At 37.2% G+C, this 13,635-nt stretch overlaps 1 protein-coding gene across 6 annotated transcripts in view; it reads left to right on the top strand.

Moving 5' to 3' along the window:
• Positions 1–13,635, top strand: part of LOC136035163 (lipase member I-like) — a 108,902-nt gene that overhangs the window by 32,589 nt on the left and 62,678 nt on the right. For 4 of the 6 annotated variants that reach the window (XM_065716729.1, XM_065716731.1, XM_065716727.1 and 1 more), the window contains exons 3-4: positions 8,142–8,293; positions 10,099–10,362. In XM_065716729.1, coding sequence (XP_065572801.1) covers positions 8,142–8,293; positions 10,099–10,362 — 416 coding nt within the window. The remainder of the gene's footprint in view (positions 1–8,141; positions 8,294–10,098; positions 10,363–13,635) is intronic. The other 2 variants (XM_065716732.1, XM_065716730.1) reach the window with 1 other exon arrangement.

Genomic DNA, 13,635 nt, shown 5'->3' with positions numbered 1-13,635 from the left:
ATTCTTTTTGCATCCTTCACATTCTTATAGTTATTTACCGTGCGCTCTCATATGCCGAGCCAAAGTGTGCTTCGAACAAAACTTCTTTCCGCATACTTCACATTCATATTGGTTTTCACTGTTGTGGATTCTCATATGATGAATCAAACTCTGTCTGGAAGATAATTTCTTTTTGCATACTTCACATCCATAGGGTTTTTCCCCATTGTGAGTTCTCGCATGCCTAGCCAAATGTTGCTGCAAAGAAAATTTCTTTTTGCACATTTCACATTCATAGGGTTTTTCTCCACTGTGAATTGTCATATGCTTAGCCAAACTGATTTTCCAACGAAATTCCCTTTTGCACGCTTCACATTCATATAGTCCTTCAGTGTGTGTTTTCATATGATTACGAAGAGACCCTCTCCAAGAATATTTCATTTTGCATATTTCACATTCATGCAGTTTTTCGCCAGTATGGGTTCTCATATGAACAGTCAAGCTCCGTTCATGAATAAATTTTTTTTTGCATACATCACATACTGCTACATATTTTTTGTTGCGTTTTCCATAAAAAAACCTACAAAGTAGCCTACCTGCTTCTGATGTCCCTGGATTTATCTGGGTTTGTTTTACGATGTCTGGATGACCGTTTGAACATTTAGACGGACTATCTTTTCGGTTTTTGAAATCAGTGGTTCCACTCATAAGCTGTGAATCTAGATCAATGCCAAAGTCTTCAAAACATAGAGCCATATCATTGAATATATGTAGTATATCTTCTTGTTTTGTAAAATCGGTCGCTCTACTCGTAAGCTGTGAGCCCTGGTCCATGCCAAAGTTTCCATCGAGTGCCTTCTCTAAGTCCGAAATTGTCTCGAAGTCCAGTTGTATATCTTCTCGGTTTTTGAAATCAGTGGTTCCACTCATAAGCTGTGAATTTAGATCAATGCCAAAGTCTTCAAAACAAGGAGCCATATCATCGAATATCTGTAGTGTGTCTTCTTGTTTTGTAAAATCGGTCGCTCTACTCGTAAGCTGTGAGCTCTGGTCGATGCCAAAGTTACCATCGAGTGCCTTCTCTAAGTCCGAAATTGTCTCTAAGTCCAGTTGTATATCTTCTCGGTTTTTGAAATCAGTGGTTCCACTCATAAGCTGTGAATCTAGATCAATGCCAAAGTCTTCAAAACATGGAACCATATCATCGAATGTATAACACTGGCTGATTGTGTCCATACCTGCTATTTTTTAGACTTATATAACTGCTTGCTTTTCAAAAATCTACTAAGGGATCTTACTAGTCAGCGCTTGTTTTTATGATATAAGTGACGTCATTGAAACAGATTGTCCCGTGATTTTTCATATGACGTCATCTATGAATGTAACATGAATGCAGTCTTTTGTAATAGTAAATGACGTCATCATAATGGTGATGTATATAATTATGACATCAATAATATGTCGTTTTTTTCCAATTAAGGTTTTTAATCAAGCTCGTGACCTATCTAGATTTTTTTTTTCAGGCCAGAAAACCCCAGGATACAAATTTTCCAAAGTTTTTGAAAAAATATATCCGCGAGCCGCAGGAACCTAGTGGATACGATGCCGGGCCCCGGCACAGCTACACGAAAGGCTTGTATATACTGATTCTCACTGTCACTTACCTTCGAACTGCAGTCTCTTCTTAATGTTATGGCGTCTTCATAGGTTCGATACACCAGCCCTACGAAAACGCAAATTTTTACTTTAGGTTGTGACCTCTTTAAATCGTTTGTGGCAGGGAACGTCAGTACTCCAGTTTTAAGAAAAACAACTTTGTAGCCAATTTCGAGGCCAGACCCCAGCACAGCTGCGGGACAGCTTTGTAATTATTGATTCTCATTGTTTCTTGTTTCCTAACCGCAGTCATCGTGAGCCTCTTCTTGATACCATGGGCCAGAACCCGGCACGACTGTGTGGCAGGCTTACGCACCAGGCTTGTAAATATGGATTATTATTGATGCCACCAATGATGTTTCAGCAATGTGCCAGATCTAAGAAAAAATACTATGTAGACAATTTTGAGGCTTGATCCTGGCACTTGTCACCCGGCAGGCTTGTATATATTGATTCTCCTTGTAAGTAGCAACCTTCAATGAGCCACCTTTGTTTGCTTCTTCCTCGGGTAAATGGAGGGCTCCATAGGGAATACATACACCGTTGAAGGGTCTAGATGACTTGTTACTTTCATTTATTATACATTCTGATTTTAGCTGTCGCTAGTAATTCTTGCTGCCGCGTATCTTCTAACTGCATATTTCTTTGATCTAGCTGGGGCACATCTCTGCACATTTGTTCTTCAATTTCATTTTTAGTTCGTTCTGGTCCTTGCTATCGCATGCTTTGTAGCCGCATATCTCTTTGTTATTTACTTTTATTTTTGACTTGTTTAGTTCTTTCTGCCGCTTATCTTCCAACCAGGTATTTATTTGTTCCTCACTTTTGTTTTAACTCGTTGTAATTGTCGTTGACGCAAGTATTCTAATTGTATGTTTCTTCGTTCTTCATTTTCGTTAATCATTACTTCAGAAATTTTGCAATATCCTCTATCTTAGCTGCTCAGATTGGTTTTGTTACATTTGATGGTCTAGGTTATTCATTTTTCCAGCCAATTTGAATGCAACCACCGTAGAAAAATTTAAATTCCTCCTTTAAGTTGTGACTTATTTAGTTCGTTTTTGTGTGCAGAAATGTCAATATGTTTAAAAAAAATAAGTAAAAAAAAATCTGCAGCTGATTTCAAGGCAGGGCCACTGAACGGCTTGTGTATATTGATTCTCATTGTTGCTTGTCTTCTAACCGCAAAAAAATAAACCTATTTTTGAGACGATGGCTGTCACTATAGGTTTGAAACAACAACCCCGAGAAAGATACAAATTCTTCATTGAAGTTGCAACCTTTTTAGATACTTTATTTGGCAAGAACTGTAAATATGCTATTTTAAGAAAAAATAGCTATGAACCCGATCTCGGAGGCGGCCCTGGCACTTGGCATGCGGTAGGCTTGTATATATTGATTCTCGTTATAAGTAGCAATCACAGCATATATATTAAACAGTAGCAAACATTTCCATAGTCTCTAGTAAACATTTTTGGGACACATCAGTTAAACACCTCCTCCATGACTCCGCCTTCTTTAATATTTTTGCTGTGGTAGCAATTGAAGCTATCACTGTGACGCAAAGCAAAACTTTCCTTTCTGCGCGCTGTGACATATCCCATATCTGAACCAAATTTTTGCTTTAGTTTAATATTTATGTCGTGGTAGAAACCTCCTAATGAATCACCTTTGTTTGCTACTCTTTCCTCAGGATAATCAAGGGCTCCACGGGACTCCATATGACGGTGAAGGGTCCCAATGACTTGTAATTGACGGTTATTGTGTTTATAGCATCTTATTTGTACTGTACTGGTTTGTGCTGGTTATTTGTACTGGTTTGTACTGGGATTTGTGTCACGTTTTGTTGGCGTATAATTTTATGATGGCGTTGTTCTTCTAACACACTGTTTCTTTCTTATTTACTCTCATTTTTGACTCGTTCTGATTTTCTCTGTCACTTATCTTCTAACAGATGAATTTCTTGTCTTTCACTTAAAAAAAACCATCTCGCATTTTATTTCCACAAAATTCAGTCCTTTTTTACGTCTCTTCAACCATTTTTGGCATATAAGGGCCCATGGAAAAAAAATATTAGGTAAACACGTGTTAAGAAACATGTCAAGATATATGAAGCAGAGAGAGGGGTCTTGGGCAATTTGTGGCAATTGCCCACAATTTGTGGCAATTGTGGCTGTACCAAAGTCCTTTGCTTTATAAATTCTTTGGCTATTTGGTTTGTTTAAAATATATTTTAAACATTATCCGTTTTATAACATTAACGAATCCAAAATTATTGTGACTATAAGATTATTCAACTGATAATCTAAATATAATAGTTATTTTCAGTAGCCTTCGTAATTGGTGATTTTTTCTTCTTTTTTTGTCGTCATAACAAATAAAACACACAGCTCGAAATAAGATTGTTTTCAATAAAGTGCTGATGATGTTCTGGTGTTCCGAAGCCGTGGGGGCGCTGACCCAACTCCTGTTCGTGGTAATTTTGTTTGTTTTGAACTTGACTTTATTACATGATTTTATTTATATACGCTGGGTCTAGAGACTCTAAGAGCTTCTTCTTCCTTATCACGTTCACAGCGAAGTGATTGCCGACAGCAAAGTCCACTGGCACCAATCCGTGAAATTATGGGGGAAGGGCAACAATATTTTTCGATTTTTTAATTAAGATACCGAAAGATATTGCTCAAATTCTAGAATGGGGAGTTGTAAATGCTACGGTTCCCCCTTATGTAAATGCTGTAAATGCTAAAAATACTTCAAAAACTAAAAGTGATTTCCTCCTGCTTTTCCCCTCCCCTTTCCTGGTACTCCTGGCTTATTCCTTATCGTGCTGATATCTGCTGGTAACTTCAAAAGGTTGAAGGGAGATTAAGCAGTTTTTTCAAAAGTTGTAAAACAAACAACAATTTTTTTTTCTAATCTGCGGAAAATATGCATCAGAGGGACGACAAGGCTAAGACACGAGGGGCCAAAAGAGCTGCCATCTTGTTCCCTCAAGAGGGAGTTTCACCAGAGTTTTTATTAAATAACTCCACCCGCCCCCACACCCGCTTAGTCAATGAGTTTCTGCAAATAGAAAAGTCCACATCAGCACTCAGATTTTCAAATATATTATACCCAGGGAAAATACCAGGCTGGGCCTGATACCTTCCCGAAATGTTGTTTCGACTCGTAAAAGTGTCGTTAAGGTGTAGGCAAAATGACGGTTTCACCAAAAAAAAATATTTTTATCATACTCACAAATTGGTCTTAAAAATACAGGTAAGAAGAATCTTAGCCCTTCCCCTGGGACTCTCTGGGATTTACCCCACCACTAGAGGGAAACAATTTATCTAGTACTGCTAATACTACTAATAACAACTCATCACAGATCCAAGCCGTCTGAGACAAACACAGCTACACACGGTCCTCTTCCCCACCAATCTGTTCGAAGTCCCCTCTTTACACCCTCCCAGGTAGTTTCAATTTCCTTTAAATTTTTCTTTACCACAATCTCTCACCCCAATCACGGACCACTTGCTTCCCGTTTAGTCCTAGACGGCTGGCCAAAAGGGACAATCTTCAGCAATCTGTCATCCTTCATCAGCAGAACGTGCCGTATCCATTTGCAACTTTCTTTGCCCCAGAAAGTGGAATTGAACCACACTTTTCGTACAGTCTATTGTTTGAAATACGGTCAGTCAGCCAGGTACCCAGAACAATCTGGAGGCAATTTCTCTGGAGAATATCTAGCAAATCTTCATCCACTTTTCAGAGCACCTATACTTCAAAGCTATATTTGACTGCTGTCCTTACTGTAGCTTCCAATATTCTGCTCTTGGTTTACAGGCTTATCCTCCGGTTCTTCCAAATCTTTTTTAGCTGTGAAAAAACCTGAGCCTTGGCTAGTCCATTTTTAACATCTTCTCTGCTTCCAGCGTCTCTCCTAATAGTACTATCAAGATAAATGAAGCTGTCCACTTGATCAGTCTTTTCGTTACCCAACGTCACCTTTCCATCTTCACTTATTCCTAGCCTTAGTGACTTTGTTTTTCCTCCCCATTTGATTCCGTTGTCTCCCATTGCTTTCCCTGTGTTCCTTAAAACAAATTCCATCAAAATAATCCAAATAAAGGAGTAGAACAAAAGCCTTCTTAACTCCTGATTTAATCGAAAACCAGCTACTAACCTCATTTCCTACCTTAACCGCAGCAGTATTATTCCCGTACATAACACTAATAACTTTAATGTATTTGTCTAATATACCATACAAGGGTAAAACCTTCACTAAAGCTGCTCTTAACTCTTAACGCTTTAACTCTTTCTCTTAACTCTACTTTTTAAAACAGTAAAAAGTTTGACTCTTTTTCTTAACTCTACTTTTTAAAACAGTAAAAAACTTTAGCGTAAAGAGCGAGGCGTTGATGATGAACCAGCCCTTTCACATACGAAGTAATTTCTGTTCGTTTTAAGTTTGAATGTCGCTCCTTACTTTCCGTTAAAAAAAACTTAATTTTTTTATTTAATTTAATATAGAAGCTCTTGTCCTCGGTAGTAAGGAGTTAGGCAGGGAATGGTCTTCCAAAAACCCTGAATTCTCATAAATTTTTGGGCACTTCTTATTTACGCTATCAAATAATTTTTGCTCTTACCCCCCTCCCCTCTCCAAAAAATGCCTATTTGCGTGCCTCCTCAGTGGCACAAAATAACAGTTCTGTGGTAGGTCGAAAAAGTAGGCTATATGAAAATATTCCCTCTGAATTACGCTCCTTACTTTCCGTCAAAAAAAAAAATGTTTTGTATTTAATTTAATATAGAAGCTCTTGTCCTCGGTAGTAAGGAGTTAGGCAGGGAATGCTCTTCCGAAAAGCTCTGAGGCTTTAGTTTCTGAACGTTTTTGGATCAATGCATGTTTTGATTTTGGCTCTCCGCGGATGAATAATTAAAACGAAATTTGTGTACGAACTTTTTTGGCTAAATGGCTTTCTCATAGTTTTGATCAAATGATTTTGAGAAAAAAGGAGCGGGGGAGGAGACCTAGCTGCCCTCCGATTTTTTGATTAATTAAAAAGGCAACTAGAACTTTAAATTTTTTACGAATGATTTTATTAGTAAAAGATATACGTAACTTACAAATTAGCTTACGTAACGAACCTCTGTATTCTCTTGTTTTTATTACGCATATGAGGAGGTTCACCCCCTCGTCAGTACCTCGCTCTTTAAACTAAAGCTTGAATTTTGTCCCAATTTCTTAAAAATGACCCCTGAATCACAAAAGCCATAGAATAAATAGTTGAAATTACTATAAAATATTTAAGCGTAAAAAGCGAGGTATTAGGAGGAGGTGAACCCATTATATGCGTAATAATTTCTGTTTGTTTTAAGTTTTAATGCTGCTCCTTACTTTCAGTTGAAAAAAACTTTTTCATATTTATTTTTTCATTTTTTTAGATAATGCTAGAAAATCCTGCGCTCCCTTCACGGAAATTTTCTTCCCCCATGACAAACTCCTCCTAGGAAAGTTCCCCCAACATATCTCCCTCTTCTCAACCCCTCCCCCCAACCAAAAAATCCTCCTGAAAACGTCTGTACACTTCCCAATAACCATTACTATATGTAAGCACTGATCAAAGTTTGTAACTTGTAGCCCCTCCCACGGGGACTATGGGGGAGTAAGTTGTCCCCAAAGACATAGTTATAAGCTTTTTCGACTAGGCTGAATAAAATGGCTATCTCGGAAATTTGATCTGGTGACTTTAGTAAAATAATTAGCGTGGGAGGGGGCCTAGTTGCCCTCCAATGTTTTTGGTCACTTAAAAAGGGCACTAGAGCTTTTCATTTCCATTAGAATGAGCCCTCTGGCAACATTCCAGGACGACTGGGTCGATACGATCACCCCTGGGGAAAAAAAAAACAAAAAAAAACAACCAAACAAATTAACACGCACCCGTGATCTGCCTTCTGGCAAAAATACAAAATTCCACATTTTTGTAGATAGGAGCTTGAAACTTCTACAATAAGGTTCTCTGATATGCTGAATCTGATGGTGTGATTTTTGTTAACATTAAATGACTTTTAGGTGTTGTTTTTCCCTATTTTCTAAAATAAGGCAAATTTTCTCAGATTCGTAACTTTTGATGTGTATGAATAAGCTTTTGATGTAGCTATTAGTATCAAAATTCCATTTTTTTTTAGAGTTTTGGTAACTATTGAGCCAGGTCGCTCCTTACTACAGTTCGTTACCAGGAACTGTTTGATTTGCAATATTAAAACTGTTAGCGGAAAAAATATATTAAGGTTGTGTTTGGCTTATCACGGATTTTGGCGAATTTCGGAAATTTAGGTAGTCGCAGCTTTGAGCTAGAGTTATATGTCTAATTAGGAACTTATCGTTCTTTTTACTGACTTAAAATTTCACACAGCTGAACCAATCGGGTATTAAAAGGGCGGGGCTATTTGGCTTCTCTTCTGAATATTAAAGTAGTCTCGCTGAGAATCCTAAAAATTTGTTTTCTTTCCTTTCACAGATCAAATAGGAAACATGCATTTCGGATATTTGTTAATAACGAGATGATTTTCAAGGCTTCTCCATTTATAAGAGACATTCCAGTTAGAATACTCATCCACGGATTTGGACAAAGTTCAAGAAAAGGGGACTTCCCTAAAAAGGTTAGAAAAAGTAAGATTTTGTATTATACTTGTACCACAAACCGCAACGTTACTATATCTTAGGGATTCCATGCCTATGTCCTTAATGAACATGTTACTGTTGACTACTTCCTCTGTATAAGAACCTCCTCTGGTCTCATGTCCACATTCATGGATCTTGATACAAGCCACTAATGTAGAGAAAATCGGTTGTTGCGCAAGTGGCTGGAAAAATACATCTAGGTACTCAAAAAGTAACTGGCGTTTTTGGATATAAGAAAAATTCCTAAATAAAGCTAATATTTTTCATCCTATTTTGTTTATATTTGAAAACTAATTTCCTATTACGAAATTCAAAATATTCTGTATCCAACATCAGACAGTTTTTGCATCCGTACAGTAACTTTTTAACAGGCTCCTTGTAAAGTTATGCCCCTAGGACTGCCAATACTTTCCTTTTGCGTTGAGGAGGGAACCGTGGAGTTAGTTCTGAAATTTTTGTATCTATTTTCTTTATAGTGTTTGGGTTAGCAGTTTGCGGTTGAGCAAAGTCGCCTAAATTTAGATGGTGCTGGGGATTTTCTTTTGGAAGTGTTATTTTACACTCATAAGTTTCCACGTGTTCTTCGATATATAGAGCACTTTGTTTGTCGGTTTACTAAACATTTCTAAGGAAATGAATCAGTGGTGAAACTAAGAAATTTAGCCTTCTCGGGTTAAAAAGTTCCAGGGGCAGCCGTTGTAGGAGGATTGAGGTCTACCAATTTTTGTGGAAAGTGGAGTATCAATAAATTTTATTTCGTATAAGGTGCATATAGCAAGTGTAATTCTCTCTGATAGGGGTTACCAAAAAGGGGGAGAATTAGCTTAAAAATATTATTTGTATTTCTTTATACCATATGACTTTGTATATGACTTAATTAACCTTAAATATCTGTCTTAAGTACCACTTTCGCAAGCAAGATTACTGAACTTAAAAAAAAGAACTTAAAGAATTACTGAACTTAAAAATTACTGAACTTAATTACAGAACTTAAAAATTACTGAACTTAATTACAGAACTTAAAAATTACTGAACTTAATTACAGAACTTAAAAATTACTGAACTTAATCACTGAACTTAAAATTTCAGTGTTTTGTACTTTGCCAATTTGGTTTCTTGGGGCCAAACATTTTGTTTTTGCGATAGAACATAGCAGGGAGTGACAGGAGAAGCTCAAGAAAACCTGAGGAAGGCTCAATTTTGAGAAAAGGCGGTGGTTTTAAACTGATATCAGGAGGCACCACAGCATAAATATTAAACAGTAACGACAACTTAGTTCAGAAATGGAACACATCACAGCCCACGCTTTGGTAAGTTACCAAAGCGTCAAAGCAATAGACTCCTATCTCAAAGCGTTAAACGTTTATCAATATGCGAAGATAGATGTGCTGCTGATATGTCTCAAAAATCTTTAATGGAAAGTATTGGGATTTTCGTCAATACTTTGGGAAACACTGAAAAAGTTAGATATGAGATGCAAAAATCATACATATTAGAGATTTCTAAGCATTACCAAGGGCTTTCAGGTAGTTGTATCTATAAATTAGCCAGATGCTTTAAATCTCCATTAATAATGCGAACTTGCTATAATACTAAGATTCAGGTAATGCTAAAACTTAAGGATAATATACGCTATGTTATATTTTTATAATCAAATATAAAAAAGCTAATATTATCAATTTTAATATGTATTATGAGGTGCATTATTTGTATCATTTATGTTTATATTGGTATGCAATTTACTATAAGCATGTCAATTAATATGTCAATTTTACACAACATTTCAATTTCAGCTTTTATGGCAGAAGAGGCAGATCCCTGTAATTTAATATACGTTGACTGGGAGAAAAGTGCTGTGGCACCACTTTACAACACGGCAGCAGCAAACACTAAAGATGTCGGTCATGAAGTTTCAAAACTTGTGTATTTTCTCATCTCTAATGGTGCTAATTTGTCAACGGTGCACATTGTTGGATTTAGCTTGGGTGCTCACGTAGCAGGATTTGCTGCAAAGCATTTTAGGAAAAAATATGGACAAATGCTGCCCCGTATAACTGGTAAGATTTGTTTCTATTTATATGACTCCTTCTTATTAAGGAGTGGCAATCTCTGAGCTAAAAAGTAACTCAGTTTTATGCCGTGTTGGCTTCGGATGTCTTTTTGCTGCGATGAGTTATTGGGTGCAGAGAGCTGTTCTGAGGTGTTAGCTTTAAAAATAACTGTAGTTATGCCCTTAGGTGTAGAAATCTACGACGTGTCATTATCTGCAGAAAGCAACGGTGTGTCGCTATCTTTAGAAAGCTATGACGTGTCGTTAGTTGTAGCAGTCTGCGGTGAATCATTAGCTCTAGAAAGCTGCAATGAGCTGTTAGCTGTAAAAAACTGTAGTAAGTTTTTAGCTGTACTATATGTACTTAGCTGTAGAAATCTATGGTGTGTCGTTATCTGTAGAAAGTAAATATGTGTTGTTAGCCGTAGAAAGCTGCGATGATTTGTCAGCTGTAGAAAGCTACGATGAGCCGTTAGCTATAGTTAACTGTAGTTAGCTGTTAGCTGTATAAGGCTAAGATAAGCCGTTAGCTTTTGAAATCTACAATGTGTCGTTAGCTATAGCAAGCTGCAATGAGTCATTAGATTGGAAAGGCGTAGTTAGCTTTAAAATGCAAGAAACTGCGATGAGTTGTATGACTCCTTCCTCCTTAGGCACTTGTATGACTCCTTCCTTCTAAGGAGTAGCAACCTTAGTACTGACAAACGGGTTTACTTTGTGCCTAGTTGGCTTCGGATATCTTTTCGCTCCAATGAGACGCTGTCTATGATCTCCAGAATTAGAAGCAATTCTATAGGCCTATACACCTAGGGGTCTTCCAGCTCAACGAGTTTTAACTTGACGTGTCTATTTTTTCACGCGTTTATCGTGTTGTTTTTTTCAGCTATCTGAAATCCACCTCTCAAATGGTACTACTAGAAAGATCCTTATTTTCAGTTCCTGGGCATTATTGTTGACAAAAACATGTATTTAAACTTCGCATCGGTAGGATTAAAATGAAGACATGCAAGAGCCTTGGCATTTTGCAGAAAGCTTAGTTTACTTTTCCTAAAAGTATATAAAGTATATTATAAAGTAATACAAACTATATTATAATAATGAGCTTTAAAGCTCCTTTTTCACTGCTTAATACAGTCTTGTGTGGCCTGCTGTGCAATAACATGGATGTCAATTTATCTTTCTTTCCTAAGAACTTTCTTAGGTTTATATATTGGCAAGAAACCTCATTGGGAAAACTAATCGTTTGAGAACTATATCCTTAGATCCATTTCATAATGACGCGTTAACCTTTCACATTGAGCAAGGCAATTTCTGTATTGCGCTCACGCCGGAACAATGTAAAGCTTGCGCAGTAAAATGTAACGCTACAGTCAGTTAGTCAGTCTTTATGACAGCACTTGACCTCCAAGGTCCAAGGTCCTGGTGGTGCGGATGTCTATTTTGCGGCTCTTCAGCAAGAAAATGCAATGAGGAAGGGGGGCATCCTGTGCTTTTACACCCCTCTTCATACGTAACGCTGCGTAAGATTAGGACCAAGCTCTATTCTCGTGTCGCGTTTGAGTGTAAAAGCAAAGGTTTTTTTATTAGGTTTTCTAAATAGAGGTTTTGGAGGGAAGATTGGCAATCTTAATGCAAGATTGAATTGGGGTGTGCCAAAAAAAAATCTCTTTGATTGCCGCAATAAAAGCTATACCAATAACGTATGGGGATAATTTTTTATGTCAGCTAAGAACTTGGCAGAAGTATGATTGACAAAACCAATTCCAAAGTAACTCAATTTCTAGTGTTGGCTTTACTCTTTGCTGCCGGTTGAGTTCTCAAAGTGTGTATTTTTTTTCCACTGACCTATTCAGTACACCCAATGCTTTTCTTTATTATGTTCATCCTCTAACCAAAGCTGGGCCATCTCTTTGTTTAATCAAATAAAAAGGAATTAACTGGCAGTCAGGAGAAAAATGAATCTTAAAATAAACATAAATTATTCCGTATATGAGAAGGACTGTCCCCTCCTCAACCCCCTCGTAATTTAAAACCCTCTGGTAAAGTCTTGTAGTAGTTTAGGAATGCTAACCAATAGCTCTAGTGTTTGAGAAGTTGTTCGCAAGAAGTCGGGACCAAAATACAACTCCGGCGTAAAGAGGATTGACAAGTGGGGTCCTCCTCACGTAAAGTTGCTCCTTGCTTTCAGCTGAAAAAATTGCTTTTTATTTAATTGCTGATCGTTTTTCAAGTCATACCCAGGACTAGCCAAGACATGGGATCGGATATTTTAGGTTAAAAAGAAAAATATTTTTGTCAGTAAGAGGAGAACTAGTATTTATATTCCACTTAATCCAAATGATGGGGACTAGAGATTAATTTTTACATCAACCCTACCCAAAACTTCTTCTATATTTACTTAAATAGTCACAAAAAATTGCAAAATTTGGGTGTGAAAATTTGGGCCTTTTGGAACATCAAGCTTTCCTCCAAATTAGCCAATGCCAAATTATACTTTAATGTACAGAATTTTATCAAACATAATCTGAATCATCTTGGTTAGATCTAAGCCGTAAAATCAGTGTCTATATTAACCATTTATCAGAGGCAACGCTTCAGCATTTCCTATAGTAAAGGCCATAAGGCTTCAATGTTTTTTGTTTTGTTTTTTTCCCAAGAGGCATTTCATATGGAAAGGATGGTCGTATAAACTTCGGAAAAGGATCACTTTAATGAAAATTGGAAGCTCTAGTGCCCTTTTTAAGGGTCAAAAGGTAGCTATTCCCACGCCCCTTTTCCACTTAACGGATAAAATAAAAGATAGTCATTTAGTTAAAAATAGTTCGAAGATCAGATTTTAGCGCAAGTTCAAATTTCCAGAATGGACCCAACCCCTCCGAGGAGGTAAGTGTCGCAAGTTATGCCCTGGGGCATAAGATTTTATGTAAGAGATCATCGTATGAGCTTTAAAGAGACTCTCTATAAACGGTGATTCTTCGTGACTCTTCAGGAACGGATATATCATTGGCTTTACTGTCTTTGAGACTGGGAAGCTTAGTACATGGGTTCTCGATAATTTTAAATCTCAGAGTTTTGGCAATCTTTGGGTCAAAGTTGTAGTTTATTTCTATACAGTAGGATAACGCCCCTTCGCTGTGGCACAATCTTTTTGATCACTTAAAAGGAGCGCTAGAACTTATGATTTCCAATGGAATGGGCCGTTTCTGAATTTACTAGAACTATTCGCTCGATACAATCACCCTTGGGAGACAAACAACAAAAAAACAAAAAGCATGAATCT

Source organism: Artemia franciscana, chromosome 14 (assembly GCF_032884065.1).
Source record: "Artemia franciscana chromosome 14, ASM3288406v1, whole genome shotgun sequence".
NCBI lineage: Eukaryota > Metazoa > Arthropoda > Branchiopoda > Anostraca > Artemiidae > Artemia > Artemia franciscana.
Note: the sequence above shows the minus strand (reverse complement) of the source record. Positions and strands in the feature narration are given on the sequence as shown.